This window comes from Helianthus annuus, chromosome 10 (genome assembly GCF_002127325.2).
Source record: "Helianthus annuus cultivar XRQ/B chromosome 10, HanXRQr2.0-SUNRISE, whole genome shotgun sequence".
Taxonomy (NCBI): domain Eukaryota; kingdom Viridiplantae; phylum Streptophyta; class Magnoliopsida; order Asterales; family Asteraceae; genus Helianthus; species Helianthus annuus.
The window spans coordinates 38,397,291-38,419,680 of NC_035442.2; the positions used below are offsets into that span (position 1 = coordinate 38,397,291).

The following is a 22,390-nucleotide window of genomic DNA, read 5'->3' on the forward strand; positions in this document are numbered from 1 at the left end:
GACTAAATTTGTTGTTTTACTCGTTACATTACCATCTTTGTCTAGTATAAGCAACTTCACACCGCCTCTGATTTTAACTCTTGATAACGCAACATAAAGCTGACCATGTGAGAAAATTGAATATTTGAGATACAATTCAACCCTTGATAAAGATTGTCCTTGATGAGGTCACATATAAACTAAGATAAAGCCTGTTGTCCTTAAAAAAGAATATGAACTAAACCATGCTATCCACATAAACCCTTGTAGTTGTAGCCTCTAATAATAATAACATAATCCAAATTATTAACGCTACAACACAATAGAAAAAGACTAAATGAATACTGAACTACCAACAAAAAAAAGATAAAAACATACCTGGAGGAAATAAAGTGCGCAAATGAACAACCCAACACTATGTATGTAAAAACCATAATTCAGGAGGGTCCGAGATAACATATAGTATCATACCAAACAAACAAATGAATAAAAACTAAGAAAATAAAGTATCATACCAAACAAACAAATAAATAAAAACTAAGAAAATAAAGGAAAACCCATAAACACCTGAAAAGACAAAGCTATACGTCTACTTTTCATTTTTTGACCTGAACCAAATGGAACCAATTATTACTTGGCCTATTTTGATTCGAACCCATTTTGACCCGTTACTGAATCCAACCCGCTAACATCAAAAGAATTACCATAGATAAAAATTTAAAAAAAAGGGTTCAATAAGGATATATAAGGATAAAAATAAAAATAAGGATATTAACAAAAATTCTATCTTTTTTTGCCAGTAAACAGCAAGATCACCAAAAAGCTGCAACTTTTGAAAAATCACAAAGAATTCAACAACAATCCAAATAGAAATTAATTAAAAGGGGTCTTGTAATATTGCATCTTATACACATATTCAAACATATATCATTGTACAACTTCAGCATTTTAATCTAAAACACAAAAGATTTCAATAAAGCACTCCATAACCCTTTGAGAAGATGCAAGTGTCCGTCTATTCAATTGAAATGAATCATTTCATTACATCCCTGCATGAAAAACAAAATCGATAAATTTAGGGAAAATGGGATTGAAAGATGATAACCCAACAGTGGAGGATCTCATTTTACAGCTTCGATAAATGCAGGCGTGTTTTCAAATAATGCTTCCGAAATGTTTGAAGACTGACAAATGTCCAAAGAAGTAGCACTGTGAACATTTGTCGTTCTTTGGACAAATGTCCACAGTGTTGCTCCTTTGGACATTTGTCGGTCTTCAAACATCTAGTAAGCATTATTTGAAAAAACCCCCTAATTTATCGAAGTTGTACAATGAGATCCTTAACTGTTGGGTTATCATCTTTCAACCACATTTTCCCTAAATATATCAATTCTGTTGTTCATACCTCCCAAAGCCACTTATCTGCCTCCAAAGAGATCAAGACAGCTTGAAGCATAACCTGTACTTGCAAGTACACAGGTATGCCACTCTACCCATTCACTGTCACCATGATAAAAAGGAATCATTTTCAGATTTAACCAAATGATATGATTTATTTCAAAAACATGAATGATAAGTGAAAATGTCAAAAAAAAAAAAAAAAAAACAAAGAAATATAAATACCTGCAAATATGACTCTATATAAGTGATAATAGCCGCATGTTCAATAAGTTTGTTTGCTATACATGTCATGTGCCCAACATTACCTATCCTAGGTGGCGTTCTTCCTTCTGCAGGGAGTATCGGCTACAACATTCACTGAAGTTGATTAACTACGGACTAATATTATTCCCTTCAAGCATCATGAACATTTATAAAAACAAAACAAAAAATGATAATTTTAGAAATATGCAAAACAAAAAAACTACCTCCTCTAATCCAATTTACCACAACATAAAGTGCTCTAATCTAAATATCTAACAGAGCCAAGACACAATATACAAATTAGGAATAAGATACCTTAAAAACAACTTCCATCGCATCCGATATATGTCCATATTTGCTTTTATAAAGCACTCAAGTTGATTCTGGCATATATAAGCTTCTAGACTGCAAAAAAACATTAAAAAGATAATATATAATCAGTTAAATATAAATTTACCTATCCCCGAACCCAACATCAATGACTTCTGATCAAGAGTTAGTGTCATCTTCTTTTGTTTCAAAAACTGCATCTAGTCATATAAGCATTCTAAAATAAGTACTTCTGCCACAAATATAAAAGGCCCAAAAAAAGTATCAGCAACATCTACCATAACATCAGATCAACAAAACAACCACACGAAAAACATACCACTAAATGTATTCTAACCATCAACAGTTTGTGCGAAAAAATACTACCAAAACATACCATGTACCTTCACCAACTCATTTATAAAGCAACATACCTTTACTTTTAACAAAAGCCATCTGAAACGAAGAACCAAATACCAACCATTTGTCTCTAACAAAGTATCTCATACCGGTAACATTGAATCGAGGACAGCCTTGCGAGAACTCCTTACCAATATCCACATTCCAAGTTTGACCAGCACTGTCCTTGATGGTCAAATCCATCTTTCGATCCAAGCCATGAGTTTGTGCCCACTTCTTCTTCAAACACTACAAATCAGAATATAAAATTTAATAATAGATACCATTAAATCTGGTTTTCATACAACTAATGACTTCAACTGGATTTACAAAACATAAATTAATATCATGAAAAAATAAATAATAGAAACTTACATAATGTATATTTCCGAAAGACATCTTAATCCAGTCACCACACCCAGCAGAAAGTTTATGCAACGGAAAAGATAAGTATCGTTATTTGCAATTATAATATCAGCAATCACAAAGTATTATATTACCAAAGTGGAGTTTATCATTATGTGTGAAGTAAGAACAAAATTTTTATGATTAAAAACTTGAAAAGGTTCACAATACTATCTTATAATAATAACAACACTATACTAAAAGAGATATATCAATTAAGGATTTATATAATTTAAGAAATGACTACTTAACATATAGATTAAACTTTCAACTAATAACAAATGAGCGGTTAAAAGCACAGTTAAGAGATGCAAAAAATGTAATAAATTGAAATTGAAAACCATAATGAATGTCAAAAACCAACAAAACCATATAAAATGTTAATATCTACCATATGAAAGGCAAAAAACATGACCTAAATGTCATATAACTAATGACTACACCTAACGTAAGGTACAACCAGTTCAACACTCAACACCTGCTCATTTTCATCAAAAGAATAATGAACCCTGTCACGGACGTTAATTCGAGCTGCTTTCATAAACTTCTTCCACCTGGTTAACGCGTATCGAAAACCTCCGTCGGTTTTTCTTTCACGTCTGGTACCGTTAGTAAATTGCTGTGGGGGATCTAGATGCATAAGCCTAACGGTGATATCTTTCAAACCTTCATCAAGTCTAGCCATCCGTGATACAGGATCAGGAATCCTCTGTATTGTTGTAAAAATAAAATTAATAATAAATATCAAACTAAAAGAAGAATGTTTATTAAGTAACAAAAAATTGTAACACTTGTTTTTTAGCGGTTTGTAAAATGATATTAAAACTTACAAAATAACGTTCACAAGCCGTACGAACAAAACGACGAACACCACCAGGTATTTGTTCATCAACTTCATTTTCAGCATCGATAGGTGCAACGTCAGCCTGCAAATTAAATATATAACATGTATTACATTAACATATATAAAATATATATTTAAGTACCAAAATGTAACTTACCTCATCGACATCTACATCAGGAAAATTCATTTCAACACCGTTTTTTCCAAAAAATTTTAAATGGAAAAAATTACCAAAAGCTTTTGTAAATAACAAAAAACAACTAGCCTTCAACTGTAACTGACTGACAATTACGTCAATACCAACGGTAAAACCGACTTTACCATCAGACGTTTCAATGGCAACGTTAAACGTTTTGTTATCTAAAAGTACAGTAGAGATTACATCATTTGATGAATAATCATAATATTTTGGCAGGATACATTCAGGAATGACCTGTGAGAATGATAAAAAAAAAGAAAAAAACAAATTAGTTTTAATATAAGTAAATTAATACATCAACACATTAAGAAAAATAAAAAATAGAATTTATCTTACATAAAAATTAGATGATGGAGGGAGCAGATACGTCCAGAAAGAGCCACGACTAACCCCATCAACGAAATATGCTAATTTAAACGTAGTAGAATCTAGAGGATTAAATACTACCAAACAGCCTTTGGTTAGTCGCAAATGTTCTACAACATTGGACCAACCATGAAAAAAGAATAACTTTCCTTTAGCAGCGCTTAAAGATACATTAAATAATCGGCCATCTTCAATGTGTATAATAACATTTGTAGGGCCTTTACCTACACCCCATAATTTGACCGCAGCGTCATCTGCAATGGACTAATAAAACAAAAAATTGCAAAGTTAATTATAATTACAGTGAAAATATATAAACTATGTAATAATAATAAACTGTATTTAATAATAAGAAAAATAAAAGAACAAAAATAACTTATGTAATCATTTACCAGAATAACTTCATCTGCTACATTCATTAGCCTACAGAACCAGGGTCCTCTGAAACTGATTAAAAAGTTTTGATGTTAATAAAGTGTAACATGTTAATGTTAGTGTGAGAAAAAAAAAACAAAAAACATGAAAAAAAAAAAAACACAGATACTACATATGAAATGTTACATAAACTAACAAAATGAACACAAAATACCTTAATGAACTTTCTGCCATATGAAATACCTAAAAAACAGGTTACATAAACAAACCACATCAGATGAATGATTTAAAAAATTATAAATAACAACATAAAAAACAATGTGAACGACATGTTATAATAACAATCTCTATATAACAAACCTCATCAAAAGTATCTTTTATTCAAAAATCTATATTAAATGGAGGCAACCGATGATATAACTATTATGATACATCATAATAAAAAATCGTGTAGCCAACTAATTTACACTGACAATTAAGAAAATTTAAAACCCCTTAAAATATATAATACTATTATCCTATAATAAAATATAAATAAAGTGACCTCAAAAGTTGATAGATAACATAACATGTGATATAAAAACAAAATCATAACAATTTCCATGACAATCAGCATCAGGATTTGTATAACATAAACTTAATCAATAAATCAGACTAAAAAAACCATATAAACGGAATCATATCAAAATAAAAAATTCATAAAAAAAAGATATTCAATAACAACCGGATTCAGTGTTTCCTATATACATCATAATCTGCATCAAAATCGGTTTTAGGGTTTCGCATAAACATCATATTGTATAAGAAAACCATAACCTAGGGTTTCGTCTAAACTTTATAGAATAAATATACATTATAAATAAAAACTATTCTGAATGAAAATCGGTTTTGGGTTTTGCAGAAACAACGTATTCGTTAACAAAACCATAATCTTAAAACGCAAAAATGAACATATTTTTAAATAGCAATGGGATTTAGGGTTAAATAAACAAAAAAGTAGTTTAAACACATTAAAAAAAGGAGAAACACTTAAATAATTATTAAAGAAGGAATTTAAGAAAAACAACTTACAGATTTGTAGAGGGATATGTGAAATTCAGAAATCGATTCAAGAAGTTCCAAATGTAGATGAAGACGGTGAAGAATGTAAAAGCATCTATATATGTAGATCCACTAAAGAACATCATTGTTATATGGAAACCGATGGTATTCTTGGAAGAAGATTGGGGTGAAGATGAAGAGTTATTTGGAACCATACCTACAAAGGAAGTAACTATATGTTTTAAATAATATAACGACAATCTAATTATAGAAAAAATGTCTAATTAAAGAAACATATTTATAATATCAAATTGATAAATTAAGCATAAAAACATTACCCTGTTTATAGAAAAAAAAAACGTTTTTAAAAAGAAATTAAATTTCATAAATTAAGTAAACTGCAATAAATATGGTCAGAACTACATAAATAAATAAAAATAAAAAACTTAATATTGTTTATAGAAAAAAAGACGTTTTTAAAGCATTGATCTGTTTCTTCCAGTTTCTAGAAAAAAAGACGTTTTCAAACCGGTAGAAACGGAGCTTAAAAACATTAATCTATTTATAGAAAAAAGACGTTTTTAAAAAGAAATTAAAATTATCTTTAAAACAAAATTGAAAAAATGATAACTGAAAAATCAAATTATACTATTTTCCAAAACACTATTATATACTAATAAAAATTCAACTGAATGAACAGTGAATATATTAATTAAATAGTAATTTAGGAAATATAAGAATATGGGGTATGGGGCGGGGTTGTGACGTGGGTTGGGTATAAACGCCCAAGTTACCACCTCGGGTGGGCTTGGGTTTCGGCGTGGCCCCTTAGGCGGGGGTTTCAGCCCGGGCGTTGGGCGGGGCTATCAAGATGACATGGCGTGATCTCATTGGCCAAGATAAGTAGCCGTTTGGGCTAGCCGTTTGCCAACGACTATGTGTTTAAAAAAATCTATGAAATATTAGAATATGTGGTATGGGGCGGGGGTTGTGTCGTGGGTTGGGTACAAACGCCCAAGTCATCACCCCGGGTGAGCTTGGGTTTCGGCGTGGCTCCTTGGGCGGGGGTTTCAGCCCGGGCGTTGGGCGGGGCTATCAAAATGACATGATTGGATCTCATTGGCCAAGACAAGTAGCCATTTGGGTTAGCCGTTTGCCAACAACTATGTGTTTAAAAAAAGATTTAGGAAATATTAGAATATGGGGTATGGGGTATGGGGCGGGGGTTGTGGCGTGGGTTGGGTACAAATGCCCAATTCACCACCCCGTGTGGGTTGGGTTTCGGCGTGGCCCCTTAGGCGGGGGTTTCAGCCCGGGCGTTGAGCGGGGCTATCAAGATGACATTGCGGGATCTCATTGGCCAAGACAAGTAGCCGTTTAGGCTAGCTGTTGGCCAACGGCTATGTGTTTAAAAAAAGATCTAGAAAATATTAGAATATGGGGTATGGGGCGAGGGTTGTGTCGTGGGTTGGGTACAAACGCCCAAGTCAACACCCCGGGTGGGCTTGGGTTTCGGCGTGGCCCCTTGGGCGGGGGTTGTATTTGAGGGTAAAAATCGGTGAATACCGGTGCCGAACCGGTACCGAAAATACGTGACGTTTTAGTTTGAGTTACTTTTTGTTATTTGACATGTTTTGTCATTCTTATAGAACGATTTGGTTTAGCGCGCCGCAACGCGGGCAACGCCTGAAAATGGACCCACCTGATAAGCCCCTCATTGCCCTATACGTATACTTTTTGGTTACTTTTTCACACATCCTATTAATTGTCAATGATTGGGTGTCAGCCAATGATTGTCCAATCATTGGCTCTTTTGTGTGGAATAAATTTGAAGGGTATGGAGGGTTTTCAAGTGGGTGAAATATTAAAAAAATTATATATATTTTTTTTAAATTGTTAAAATAAAAAAAATATAAACATTTATATTTATTATTATTTATTGTTATAAAAGGAAGGTATATAAATGTCATTTTTTATTTAATATATTTAGAAAAATGTAGAAAACGAGTATAAACAAAAAAGGCTTTTATAATTTCATTTTTTATATCATAATTACTAAAAAGAATTTGGTTCTTTTTACAAACTTGATGTCGATAAATTCGCGAGTTTAGAAATTCATTTCGGACAATTGAACTTTCTCGAACTGTTTCTTTTTAAGAACCAAAAATATTTGTGCCAAAATAACAGCTGCGAAGAAGAACAAAAGGCCTTGTACACGTAATGGATCTTGAAGTACTATTTCTGCATCTCCCTGACCAAATCCGCCTACATTAGGATTACTTGTCAACGGTTGATCCAATTTGATAGATTCGCCTTCTGAAACAAGAAGTTCTGGCCCCGGAGGGATAATATCAACCACTTGACGTCCATCCGACGCATCCGCTATGGTTATTTCGTATCCCCCCTTTTCTTTTCGTAGGATTTTGCTTACTATACCTGATGCTGTAGCATTATAAACTGTATTGTTACTTTTGCTCCCGTCAGGATAAATCTGGCCCCTTCCCTTGTTTCCACCTACGTATATAGGATATTTTAAGAAGTGAATGTCTTTCTTAGTAGCGGGGTCCGGGGAAAGAATAGGAAAGGTGATTTCACTATATTTCTGACCAGGAACAGGGCCTATGACAAGAATATTTTTTTGATTGGGGCGATAGCTCTGAAAAGACAAATTACCCATCTTTTCTTTTATCTCGGGGGAAATACGATCGGGAGGGGCTAATTCAAAACCCTCTGGAAAAATAAGAACAGCCCCCACATTCAAACCTCCCTTTTTACCATTAGCAAGAACTTGTTTCAGTTGCGTATCATACGCAGAGCCCTAAAGCCACCGCCACCGTTGTTGGGGCTTCGCTTTGTCCACAACCTACCACCGCCTTCATCCGAACACCATCATCACTGACCCGGCGCCATCTCAGGAGGTTTTCTTAATATGTGGGGTGGCTGGAAACGGACAGTGCTATTGAAGGGGAACAATTGAATTAAAGAATCTGATGATTGCATTGAAAGAGGAACGGCTGAGTTGAAGAAACTGATAATTGATAATGGCATAGAAGGAGAAGGGAACGGGTGTAAAGAGATCGAGATTGAAGAATTGTGTATATCTATTTTGTGTGAGAAGGGCAGAAAGGGAAAATACGGTAAAAAATTTGGCATCTTAAGTTAACCTTTTATATGCCATCTTAAAAAATTGAATGTAAATTACTGTTTTGTACATAGGAGATGCTTTATATATATATATATATATATATATATATATATATATATATATATATATATATATATATATATATAGGGCAAGGATAAATCGAAAACCCACTCCAGTTGACTAAACCCAGAAAACCCATTAATCACCATTGATCAAACTAAATGAATGGGTGAGATTAAGTTTGGGCCATGTCTTTCTTTATTTCCACTTTTCTGTATTATTTAATACATTGATTGTACATTAAAGGGCAATTTAGGAAACATAATTTCATCTCTTTCAAGAAAGACAAAAGTCTCTATATGCACAGAACTTCAGTTGTCTTCTTCATTTCAAAACTTCAAAAACATCAAAACAAATTCTGTAACGTGGGTTGAGTACAAACGCCCAAGTCACCATCCTGGGTGGGCTTGGGTTTCGGCGTAGCCCCTTGGGCAGGGGTTTCAGCCAGGGCGATGGGCGGGGCTATCAAGATGACATGGCAGGATCTCATTGGCCAAGACAAGACAAGTAGCTGTTTGGGCTAGCCGTTGGCCAACGGCTATGTGTTAAAAAAATATCTAGTAAATATTATAATATGGGGTATGGGGCGTAGGTTGTGGCGTGGGTTGGGTACAAATGCCCAAGTCACCACCCCGGGTGGGCTTGGGTTTCGGCGTGGCCCCTTGGGCGGGGGTTTCAGCCCGGGCGTTGGGCGGGGCTATCAAGATGACATGGCGGGATCTCATTGGCCAAGACAAGTAGCCGTTTGGGCTAGCCGTTGGCCAACGGCTATGTGTTAAAAAAGATTTAAGAATTATTAGAATATGGGGTATGGGGCGGGGGTTGTGGCGTGGGTTGGGTATAAACGTCCAAATCACCACCCCGGGTGGGCTTGGGTTTCGGCGTGGCCTCTTGGGCGGGGGTTTTAGCCCGGGCGTTGGGCGGGGCTATCAAGATGACATGGCGGGATCTCATTGGCCAAGACAAGTAGCCGTTTGGGCTAGCCGTTGGCCAACGGCTATGTGTTAAAAAAAAGATCTAGGAAATATTAGAATATGGGCTATGGGGCGTGGGTTGTGGCGTGGGTTGGGTACAAACGCCCAAATCACCACCCCGGGTGGGTTTGGGTTTCGGCGTAGCCTCTTGGGTGGGGGTTTCAGCCCGGGCGTTGCGCTGGGCTATCAAGATGACATGGTGGGATCTCATTGGCCAAGACAAGTAGCCGTTTGGGCTAGCCGTTGGCCAACGGCTATGTGTTTAAAAAAATTTCAATTCACTATAAATACTCACACTTCTATTCATTTTTTACCACAACTACTCCACCTCTTCTATAATGATCTCTATCTTATTTTTAAAAAAAAATTCTCATCCAACCACAATACGAAAAAATGAAAGTATGATAAAAAACTGAGAGTAGGGAGGAATATCCTTACAGAGTACTCCAACAGCCAAAGAGTTCAAGGAAGTCTTGCAATGCATTTCAAGTGAACCCAACGGCGTGATCACAGTCCACCACTGCTATTTATAAGATAAGGCATAAGGCATACTACATATATCAAAAAAAAAAACAATATCAATTAAAATAAATTAAATAAATTATTAATTAAAAAAACCATAACACAAAAAACATTCAGAATATATTATTAATTAAAAAATCTGAACAGAAAGCATAAATATAAAATTATATATCATAAACTTTAAAAAAAATAATATGGTGGGATTAAAAGTATAAGATTTAACTAACCTCTGTTGCTTGACGAATGGTGGGATTCCGCTCGTTATGACGGAGTTAGGGATTCACATGAAAAAAAAATCAACAAAAATTAGTAACTGCGATAAATATGGTCGGATCTACAGAAATCAATAAAAATAAAAAACTTTATTTTTTTTGAAACAAAAATCAACAAAAACCTCTGATCAACAAAGAACAATAACTTAGACAACATCACTGACAGCTCGACAACATTACGTACACTCCATCAGCAAAACCATTGACTATTACAGACCCTATGAAAGAAAAAGTACAAAGGAATTAAACACCTAATAGGCTACAAACAACAGTAACATCAACAAATAACAATACATGAACAAAGATTTTAATACCCTAAAACACAGAAAAAAAAAAACCAAACATTAAAATGGACAATTAGAGACCATGAAAAAGAAACTGTACAAATGAGTTAAAACCCTAATCGGCTATGAAAATCAGTAACATCAACAACTCACAATAAATGGACAAAGACTTTAAAACCAAAAAACACACAAAAAAAAATTGTTCAACATCAACCACATACACAACTCTAAGAAACGAACAATCTAACAAAACCATTGAAACTGAAAATCAAATAAAAGAAAACGAAATAGTATATAACTGATGGGTTTATCGGAATCAAGCATGAATACCGTCGATGAATACCAGCACGGTAAGGCTCAAACAAAGGTCTCAAGCTATCATGGCTGCACCATAGGTTGCAAGCATATAAAAATGCACCTGCCATCCTCTATGATGCCACGTCAAACAATGATCAGACCTAGAACATCATCGCCAACTAAAATAGCGAAGGCAACAGTCAACGGTTTAATCAGGTTAAGAGAAAAAGAAAGGACCAAGCCAGAAGCCACCAAAGCTGCAATAGGGGTTGTAGGTGCTAACCTGCCATCCTCCATATCTGTCATGCCATGGCGACATATTGGCTTTATTTTGTTCAACATCAACCACATACACATCTCTAAGAAACGAACAATCTAGCAAATACATTGAAACTGAAAATCAAATCAAAGAAAACGAAATAGTATATAACTGATGTGTTTATCGGAATCAAGATTGAATACCGTCGATGAATACCAGCACGGTAAGGCTCAGACAAAGGTCTCAAGCTATCATGGCTGCACCATAGGTTGCAAGCATATAAAAATGCACCTGCCATCCTCTATGATCCAACGTCAAACAATGATCTGACCTACAACATCATCGCCAACTAAAATAGCAAAGGCAACAGTCAACAGATTAATCAGGTTAAGAGAAAACGAAAGGACCAAGCCAGAAGCCACCAAGGCTGCAATAGGGGTTGTAGGTGCTTGCACCTGCCATCCTCCATATCTGCCACGCCATGGCGACAGAGTGGCTTTATTTTGATAACTCATCACAACCTCCGTGTAACAACCGTCCATTTAAACCAACCATAGCCAAACAGATTTTTCCGATTAAAGCCTTCAATAACCTTTTAGATCCTCCCAAATCTTAAAATCTGCATATTCGGAACCAGAGCAAAAGTTAAACCTGATCTAATAACTTGTAATGCACATTTTATTTTTTAAAACCGCGTTTAACACGAGACCAGCCAGTGATGTGATCCTTCATGTTCACAACCTCCAAAAACTGGCCATAGCTACTGAAATACTCTTTTAGACGCACTTCATTTGTCTCCCATTATATCCCACAAATAAACAACTTGCCCATATCAGATTGCATTTTGTAAACCCCAAATTAAACCAGAATTACAAACAATATTCACGTTTCATTCAGTTCAAATGTGGATCAAGATAATCAACATTATTAAACCGATATACCCCTGATTATAATTTGTGACATAGATTTAGAGATTATCGAATCAAAGAAAATGAAATCTTATGTAACTGATGGGGTTATCGGAATGAAGCATGAATAACGTCGATGAAGAAAGTTAACTAAAAAGATTGGTTATACCTCTTCACAAAATCACCGATTTGATGCGGCCGATGTGATTTCCGGCAAAATTAGCCATATGAAAACATATAATCGATCATGAAATACTATAATTAGATAGTACCGTAGACGATCTGACTTCAAATCCGATGAGTCTTGAACAAAATTATTGGATCGATTATAGTTCCTGTGTTCGCCGTCTTCGTTCAGAGAGGTAAAAGAGAAAGAGTCCGATTTAGGGTTTTGAGAGGAGAGAGAAGGTTTAAGCGTAAATGAGAAGCCTTGGTTCAATCCTCAACTATGAGGTGTGCCACATAGATGCTGACATGGCCTGCTGAGTTGGCTTGCACCATTGGGTGACATGTGTCCCCCAATAGTTTGCTTTATTATATATAGAGAATAGACATGCATTAAAAAAATAATAGTCTTGTTTATAAATTTAAATTTGTTAGTTTTAACAATCTAAATTATTCAAATATTATTTTCTTTAAATTTCTTAAAAAAAATAAATTTACAAATCTATAAGTTCAATGTTTCCATTCCAATGGTTATATTTCCCTCTAAAAGGTTAAGTTTTTAAATTTCAAATTTTAAACCACTTTATTGTCACCATAAATATATAATAATTTACTTTCCATCAATAATTCTTCCCAATTTTTATCTTCCAACTTTTCTCTCATTTTTTTTTTCTAATTCTCACACAAACATGAGTTCGGATGATAACGAAAGTCCACTTATCACACCTACCACTTCGCCATTTATAGATTTCGTCAATATGACACTTGAAGAACTTATGTCTAATGATGTGGAAAACATGTATGTTGAAATAAGACTAAATTGTAGAAATCAACCTTTATGTTATACCTAAACCATACTTCATACCTTTTACTATGAAATCGGCAAAAAACAACCTTTATGTTCATGTTTTGCTACAAAGTATAACATTTAACACAAACGATGTTAGTTTTCTTGGTTAACTGCCCTCACATGCATTGCATGTGAGGGTATTACTGTCATTTCCCATTTCTCATGTGCGTTCACTCAGACCGTGTAATACACAGGATTATAACCTAGTAAATAATATAGACAAATCGTAAACTTTGTTTATAAATATAAAAATGTTTTACCTGATAAAGTAATAACAAATATTTTCTTTCTTCTACATCTTTTTTATATTTTGTTTACTAAGGTATGATAATTGTAAGTGGTAGATAAAATAAGAAGTCAAATTTACATGAAAATTACGCAATAAATCTAAAATTGGTACAGATTAAGATTCGACTTATTTTATTGTTATTAAATAGATAAAATGTATTATTAAATATTATTCTAAAATACATTTTTAAACCATTTTTATATTAATTTATTATGTTAAGGAAGTATAAGAAATTGTCTCGTGACATTTAGTGGAGTCTTTTATTATAATTTAGATTATATTAATTAATTAAAAAAAGCACTTTTTATTATATTAATTAATTAATAAAAAATAACTCTAAGCTTTTTTTTGAAAAAGGTGGAATTTTATAAATATTAAGCAAGGAGCTTTAGAAGTACAGTACAAGAATTAAATCAGAATTATAAGAAACTAAATAAGAAGTTCAAGCTACAAGGGGAAATCCAAGAACTTGAAACCTCTCCCCTTCTCTCAAGTTATATCAGAAAGTCCAGCCCAAGATTTCACCCACAGAAATGAGTGCGCTTTGATGTCGCCGATCAATTTAGTAATTTGAGGAGATTTGTGCTTGAAGATTGTCACACTCCAACCGATGGCGGAAACATCAGGGTGAGACGAAATAGATTGCTCATTACTCATAACACTAAATTGTGACAAGTATTTAAATAATAAATTTCATTTCATTGCTAAAAGAATCAATTACATTGTTTGAAATTGAATACAACAAGTTGAAACAAATGAATTACAATACAACAAGTATCTGAAGTTTAAAATGCGTTTCTAGGCATCCTACTAAGTTCCATGCATCATCTTCATCATCAAAATCCTGCAACATGTTTTAAAGTATAGTTCAATACAAAAGTATTGGCGAGTATACAAATTTTGGAATACTAGCATATAGGTATAAAAGGTTGTCTCAAATCCAACATGGCAATTCATATACAAAGTTGCAGCTAGCATGCATAACTATAGGCCAAACCAAAGTGTCCACAGAATAATGTGCATCCCTCGTCACCGAAGTGAACGAGACCGTAATGTATAATGTGCATCTCTCGACACCGAAGTAATCGAGACCGTAAAGCATGTTAACTTAATAATACCCCGTCAGGTAGTGTGCTACTTCTACAGCGCTATAATTGTTAAGGTGGGCTAGCAAAGTTAATGGCAAATAGAGTGCATGAAGGTATTCTAGCATAAGCTGTCACACCCTCAAATTACCACTTAGGGAGTGTCCCTGTTAGGCGTGTGACGACTAGCAATGAGCCACCAATTACATTGAATCACAAGATTAAAATGAAGTTCCATTGTTTAATAATACTGAAATCCCAAACATAAATTATCCAAAACCATAAGTTCAGCGGAAGCGTAAAGATATCATACGTAAATACTAAACGATCATAATAAATAAGTGTTTGATAATTAAGTCCTCAGCATGACCATGACCACTCCTGCTCTCCAGCCAACAAGCTCCTGTTCCAATCACCTAATGACCTGCGAGCATGTAACAAGTGTATCAGACAACGCTGGCGAGTTCACAGTTTGAAAAAAACGTTTGTTACCAGTTGTATGTAAAACAGTTGAATAACCAATGCAAGTAATATTGTTAATATCTCAATTCCGAACAAGACGGCTCCTGAAATACATGACTGCCCTTCCCACGTACTCCTATCTAGTACTGGGCCACGACTGGGTCATTAGTTCACATCCGTCCTCTCTAGGAGCGGTGCGAGGGTGCCAAACCTAAGTAGCGCTACCAACTAATACCCGTTACCCTCCAGGTAACCTAATAAGGGACTTACAAAAATGATAGGTGAGAATATTAACCAATATACCCGTTTTTACCCAAACCACTGACTGTCCCCAACCACTGGGACGCATGCTCGAATGTAGTGAACTCACCTTGGTTTTGCTCGGTAAGGTTATTTACTCGTTTAACGGTTTGATCAACCACGCCCTAAAAGGGTTATCGATACAGTTAGTCACGACTAATCCATGTACTCATGATTTACACCAAACATGTATATTGCTCACATAACGCGCACATATAATCTAACTTACAACAGTATGCATGTTATACACATGTAAACACAATTTACTAATCAGTTCATCAACAAATTCATCACCTTACATTCATGAATATAGCATACTGGGTAATTTATCATTAACATGAAGCCAAGTCATACATGACACTTATATAAGTTTTATGATCATGGTAACTACTAAACCAACTAACAGTTCCTCTAATAATCCCAAACAATAATTCGAGCATTCTTAAATCATGTCATCATGTTCAATACCTATGTTATCATCAGCATCATCAATTATCATTATACTATTTGATAATATAAACAAAAAAAGAAAGAGAATTATCATTCAATCAGTACCAACAACTATTATTGGGCCGATATACTAAAGATATTGAACCTCACTTTGACTTTATCCCAACTATAAGCTGCCATCCATACACACCAATCACATGCTACAAACAATTCCCATGCAACATGAAATGAATGGCCGACAATTACACTCCTAGACATAACACCATTGGACCGATTTACTTTCTTTCTTCTTTTTTTTTTATTGCTGAAACTCCTAATATAGGCTACCCATAATCATGCACAACAATAAATCCAACCCCCCAACCGATCACCCTTTGCGCACAAACTGGATATCAGATCATAATCACAAGATACTATCCTATTAATAATTTACAGCCTAATATGGTTCTTATGGTGGTGAGCGACAGCCCACACCAGTGTTCCGCAACCGGGTTTGCAGCCCACATCGAACCCAGCGAAATCCTTGCATCAGTTTTGCATAGTTGAATCAATCCCGCTTTCGTATCATAGCAAGCATTCCTTTGACAATTTAGATGATAGTATTATAATGCTAATTCACACAATCATGTTTACACCAAACTAATATCATAAACAGCATTACTACGATCACATTTTATTTTGCATTGAACACTTATCATCAAGAACTACCGTTATTCGCACTAATCCAAATACATATCGTTGTCACAAAAGTCAGAATTTCATATCGTTAACGCGTAGGATTATCATACACAAACGTATCATGCATCGTATCACGTATATCACAGATTTGTTACTCACATCGCTTACATATACATGCAGTCCTATAAAGCATAATCGTACGTGACTAGATCGAGTAATTGAGAGTTAAACAAATATGACATCACTAACCACACGGAGTTGCTGGAACGATAACTCGGATGAGAGGGGAAAAGGGTTTAGCCGGAAGGGGCGATGCTTGAAGGATGCCTGCTGCCGTCGCACATACAAGGGGAAAAGTAGGGTTTTGTGATGTGATGTTTTCTTATCTTCCACTATGTTTGGGGAACATGCGTATTTGTAACTACAAAGAGTAAACAATTCACATGGGCCGATTACCTAGTTGTTTACTATTGCTAGAGTGGGCCAAGTCATGTGGGCCGGATTATTAGTGTGGAGTTTAACACATTTAGAAGAATTATAATAGCACCTAGCATAAACGAGTTTAACACATTTACACTTATGAACGAAGAATAGTAAGGATCAGAATTACGAAACTAACCTTGGAAGTTCGGGTTGTCACATCATCCCCAACTTGAAAGAAATTTCGTCCCGAAATTTGACAAGTAAACACGACAGGATGAAGTGAGAATTCAAGATTGTTGTGGATTTTGCTCAGGTGTGACATCATCCCCAACTTGAAGGGGAATCTCGCCCCGAGATTCACCAGTTTTGCTTGACTCTGCTTTGTCTTTGGGAAAGAGGTGAGGGTACTTTAGTTTCATCTGATCCTCGCGCTCCCATGTGAACTCCGGTCCACGTCTTGAGTTCCAACGAACCCTAACGATGGGAATACGACTGTGTTTACGCACTTTGACCTCACGGTCCATGATCTCGATGGGTTCTTCAATAAACTGCAGCTTGTCGTCGATCTTTAACTCTTGAAAAGGTACCGCTAATGGGTCGTCAGCATAACACTTCTTTAACTGCGATACATGAAATACGTCGTGAACATTACCCAACTCAGTAGGTAACTCCAACCTATAAGCCACCTTACCGATACGCTCCAGAACCTTAAACGGCCCAACATAACGTGGGTTCAGCTTGCCACGTTTCCCAAAGCGTACAACCCCTTTCCACGGTGAGACTTTCAGCATGACTTGGTCATTCACTTCAAACACTACCTCTTTGGCACGCTTGTCCGCATAGGCCTTCTGACGGTCACGAGCAGCTGCCATACGTTCTCTGATTTTCACGATCATATCTGAAGTTTCGAGTACCATCTCAGGACCTGTGATCTGACTATCACCCACCTCAGCCCAACAGAGAGGTGAACGACACTTCCTCCCATACAGTGCCTCAAATGGTGCCGCTTTGATACTAGTGTGGTAGCTGTTATTGTAGGAAAACTCTACCAACGGCAAATGCTTCTCCCATCCTTTCCCAAAATCAATAACGCATGCCCGCAGCATATCCTCTAGCGTCTGAATAGTGCGTTCACTCTGACCATCCGTTTGTGGGTGATAGGCCGTGCTCATATCGAGACGTGAGCCGAACGACTTATGCATAGCCTGCCATAACTCCGAAGTAAAACGAGGATCTCGATCAGAAATAATAGAAGTCGGCACCCCGTGCCTAGAAACCACCTCTTTAAGGTACACTGCTGCGAGCTGCGAATACTTATCTGTCTCCTTGATCGCTAGGAAGTGTGCTGACTTTGTGAGACGGTCGACAATCACCCATATAGTATCGTTCCCAGCCTGTGTTCTAGGTAACCCCGTAACAAAATCCATAGCGATCTGTTCCCATTTCCACATGGGTATCTCTGGCTGCTGAAGTAGACCCGAAGGTTTCTGGTACTCTGCTTTGACCCTAGCACAAGTCAAGCACTTACTCACGTATGTTGCGATGATAGCTTTCATGTTCGGCCACCAATACAAAACCTTGAGGTCCTGATACATCTTATCGGACCCTGGATGAATAGAATATCGTGACTTGTGTGCTTCGTCCATCACAAGCTCTCGAAGATCACCAAATGAAGGAACCCATATTCGGTCCATGAAGTAGTAGATATCGTCAGACCGTCGCTCGAACTTCTTCTTGTGTAGACCTCGTAATCCTTCAGCTTCGATATTTTCTTCCTTTAATGCTTCAATCTGAGCTGAACGAATCCGAGCAGGTAAATCAGAGTGAATAGTAAGCTGTAGGGCACGAATACGCTTCGGTTTTGGTTCCTTGCGGCTAAGAGCATCCGCTACAACGTTAGCTTTACCCGGGTGGTACTTGATGGCACACTCGTAATCATTGAACAACTCCACCCAACGACGCTGACGCATATTCAATTCTCTCTGGTCGAAGATATGCTGAAGGCTCTTGTGATCAGTATAGATGGTGCATTTCGTACCGTACAGATAATGCCTCCAAATCTTCAGTGCAAAGACCACTGCTCCTAACTCCAAATCGTGTGTCGTGTAGTTTTTCTCGTGTACTTTCAACTGACGAGAAGCATAAGCTATCACCTTCTCGCGTTGCATCAACACGCAACCGAGACCCTGAATCGAAGCATCACAATAAACCACAAAATCCTCGGTACCATCTGGTAGAGATAGAATTGGCGCGCTGCATAATTTTTGTTTCAAAAGCTGGAAAGCATCCTCCTGTTTCGTTCCCCAAGAGTAAACTACCTTCTTCTGTGTTAATGAGGTGAGTGGCTGAGCAATCTTCGAGAAGTTCTGAATAAAACGACGATAATACCCTGCTAGACCGAGAAATTGCCGCACCTCTAAAGGATTCCTTGGTGCCGCCCAATTTCTAATGGCGTCGATCTTGGCAGGATCCACATGTATGCCCATCTCATTAACTACATGCCCCAGAAAATGTACCTCCCGTATCCAGAAATCACACTTAGAAAATTTCGCGTACAACTGTTCCCTCCTCAGGAGTTCTAGGATAAGGCGTAGATGCCGCTCATGATCCTCCTTGTTCTTGGAATAAATTAGGATGTCGTCGATAAAAACGATAACGAAGTCGTCAAGGTATGGCTTGCACACGCGGTTCATGAGATCCATGAAGACCGCTGGTGCGTTGGTCAACCCGAATGGCATAACCAAGAACTCATAGTGACCGTATCGCGTCCGAAACGCTGTTTTGGGAACGTCTTCCTCTCTGACTCGTACCTGATGATATCCCGACCTTAAGTCGATTTTTGAATAAAAACTTGACCCTTGCAGCTGGTCAAACAAGTCGTCAATACGAGGCAAAGGATAACGGTTTTTAACCGTCACCTTGTTGAGCTCGCGATAATCTATACACATCCGGAAAGACCCATCCTTCTTCTTCACAAATAGGACTGGGGCTCCCCAAGGGGAAGAGCTAGGTCGGATGAAACCCCTATCCAACAGCTCTTGGAGTTGATTTGACAATTCCTGCAACTCCCCTGGCGCAAGACGGTATGGCGCACGAGCAACCGGGGCTGCCGCTGGGGCGAGGTCGATCTGGAATTCCACCTGACGATGTGGAGGTAAACCAGGGAGTTCCTCAGGAAATACGTCAGGATATTCACGAACAACTGGAAGATCTTCAATCTTCCTTTCATCAGACTGTGAATCAGTGACAAGAGCGAAAATAACAGGATAGCCCTTACGCAGATACTTCTGAGCCTTCATTGCTGAAACAATCCTAGCTGGGGTCCCACTGCGATGACCCTGAACTGATAAAGACTCTCCGTTAGGGAGAGGGACACGTACGATCTTCTCCTTACAGAGAATCTCCGCCTGATACTTGGACAACCAGTCCATACCGATAATCACGTCGAAGCTTCCAAGAGTAATGGGAAGTAGGTCAATGTCGAATACTTGACCCAGAAGATCGAGTTTACACCCAACTAGGACATGCGAAGCTTCGATTGTTTTACCATTTGCTATCTCTACAATGTGTTTCATTACGAGAGGTGTAGGACTTAACCCTAACTGAGAACTGAACCCAAAAGACACGTAACTCCAATCGGCACCAGAGTCAAATAAAATAGAAGCAAACACACCGTTTACTGAAAACGTACCAGTAACTACGTTGCCGTCGTTCCTCGCTTCCCCTGCTCCCAACACAAACCCGCGCCCACGCGCAACATTACCCCCATTGTTCCCAGCATTATTGTTCCCGTTGTTACCCCCTGTGTTCTGCTTCAGCTGAGGGCAGTCTCGCTTGAAGTGCCCCTCAGCCCCACACTGAAAACACCCTTTTTGAGTACCCTGGTTCTGCTGAGTCTGTTGTCTACCCGACTGCTGTGATGGCTGCTGCTGAGCTGGGAGTGTGGCCCTACAATCCCTAGCCACATGCCCTGATCGGTTACACCGATGACAAACCCGAGCACACTGTCCCTTGTGATGATAGTTACACTTGTTGCACAAAGGTAGTTTCCCCGCATATGATCCCTGCCCTGGCTTGTTACTCTGGTTTTGATTCACTGATGATGACTGACTGAAACTACGGTTGCTGCCAGTATCCGTCTTCTTCTGAGGCTGTGCAGAGTTGGACCCCTTATCCATATCGTTCCACTTACGCTTGCCATCAGTAGCAGGTGCAGTGGAAGTAGTAGCGGCTGTAGCAGTGCTGGAAATACGTGGTGGCAGTGAGTTGCTTTCCACCTCCTGATCAACGATCTTGTGAGCCAAGCGAACAATCTGAGTTAAATTATTGAGGTTTGCTGCCGTAACCAAACCCTTCACCCGTGGAGGTAACCCCTTGATGAACAACTCAATTCTTCGAGGCATAGGTCGAGACAGATTCGGACACAAGTCAGCCAACTCATACAACCGCTTCACATATGCTTCAATCTCAGACCCCACCATTTTCAGATCATAGTACTCATTTTCTAACTTCTGTATTTCATCACGAGGGCAATATTCCTCCCTCATCAACTCTTTAAAGTCGTCCCACGTAGTGGCGTTCGCCGCCTCGATGCCTAACAGCTGAACCTGGGCATTCCACCAGGTCAAGGCACCATCTTCGAGTGTGCCCGCAGCAAATTTCACTCTGTCCCCAACCGGGCAGTTACACATCGCGAATACGGACTCTGCCTTTTCGAACCAGCGCAAGAGTCCTACAGCCCCTTCAGTCCCACTGAAGGTCTGCGGCTTACAATCCATGAAGGTTTTAAACGTGCAAACAGGCGGTTGGTGCGGATTCTGTTGCACCTGTTGACCTATTAAAGAAAAACATAAAACAAACGGGTAAGACTCAAGCATGCGACTCAAGGATAAAGAAGGTTTGGTACCCATCGTACCAGCCTGATAAGCCGCTAAGGCTTCAGCCACGCGAGTGTTAATAAGATCGGTTAACTCAGCCTGGGTCATAGCTATATGGCCACGTCCACCACCGCGGCCTCCACCATGTCCACCTCGACGACCTCCACCACGTCCATTCATGATTCTATAAAGATGTGAAAAAGAACGGATTAACAGACAGGTTCAAGTAGATGTCAAGTATTGCTATGGTATTCACAGTTTTTGACGTTCTAATACAAGATTGACTAACAACGCAGAATTCCTTTTTCACACTAGTCGAGATTTACTGGGACTCACATGCACCCCACGTTGTTATTATGTGTGCACCCATAATAATAACCCAATTTGCATGTTTATCTCAGTTCCTCCCAACTCATGTTAAAAGGTTTCCCCCAAATTCAAGCAGCATGATCAATGGCATCACATCATAGAGTATGTATGTTCAAGAAGAGTCCTACTCTTAAAACACGTAGCATAGACCGATAGCATG

General features: G+C 37.7%; 1 protein-coding gene across 1 annotated transcript; it reads right to left on the bottom strand.

The window, feature by feature from the left end:
* Positions 1–7,563: 7,563 nt before the first annotated feature.
* Positions 7,564–21,531, bottom strand: LOC110881088 (cytochrome f). The gene is made up of 3 exons (XM_022129457.2): positions 21,177–21,531; positions 11,399–11,508; positions 7,564–8,379 (listed from the first exon to the last, which is right to left on the bottom strand). Exons 1-3 carry the CDS (start codon positions 21,529–21,531, stop codon positions 7,669–7,671), a joined length of 1,176 nt encoding a protein of 391 aa, XP_021985149.1. The 3' UTR covers positions 7,564–7,668.
* Between the last annotated feature and the right edge of the window lie 859 nt (positions 21,532–22,390).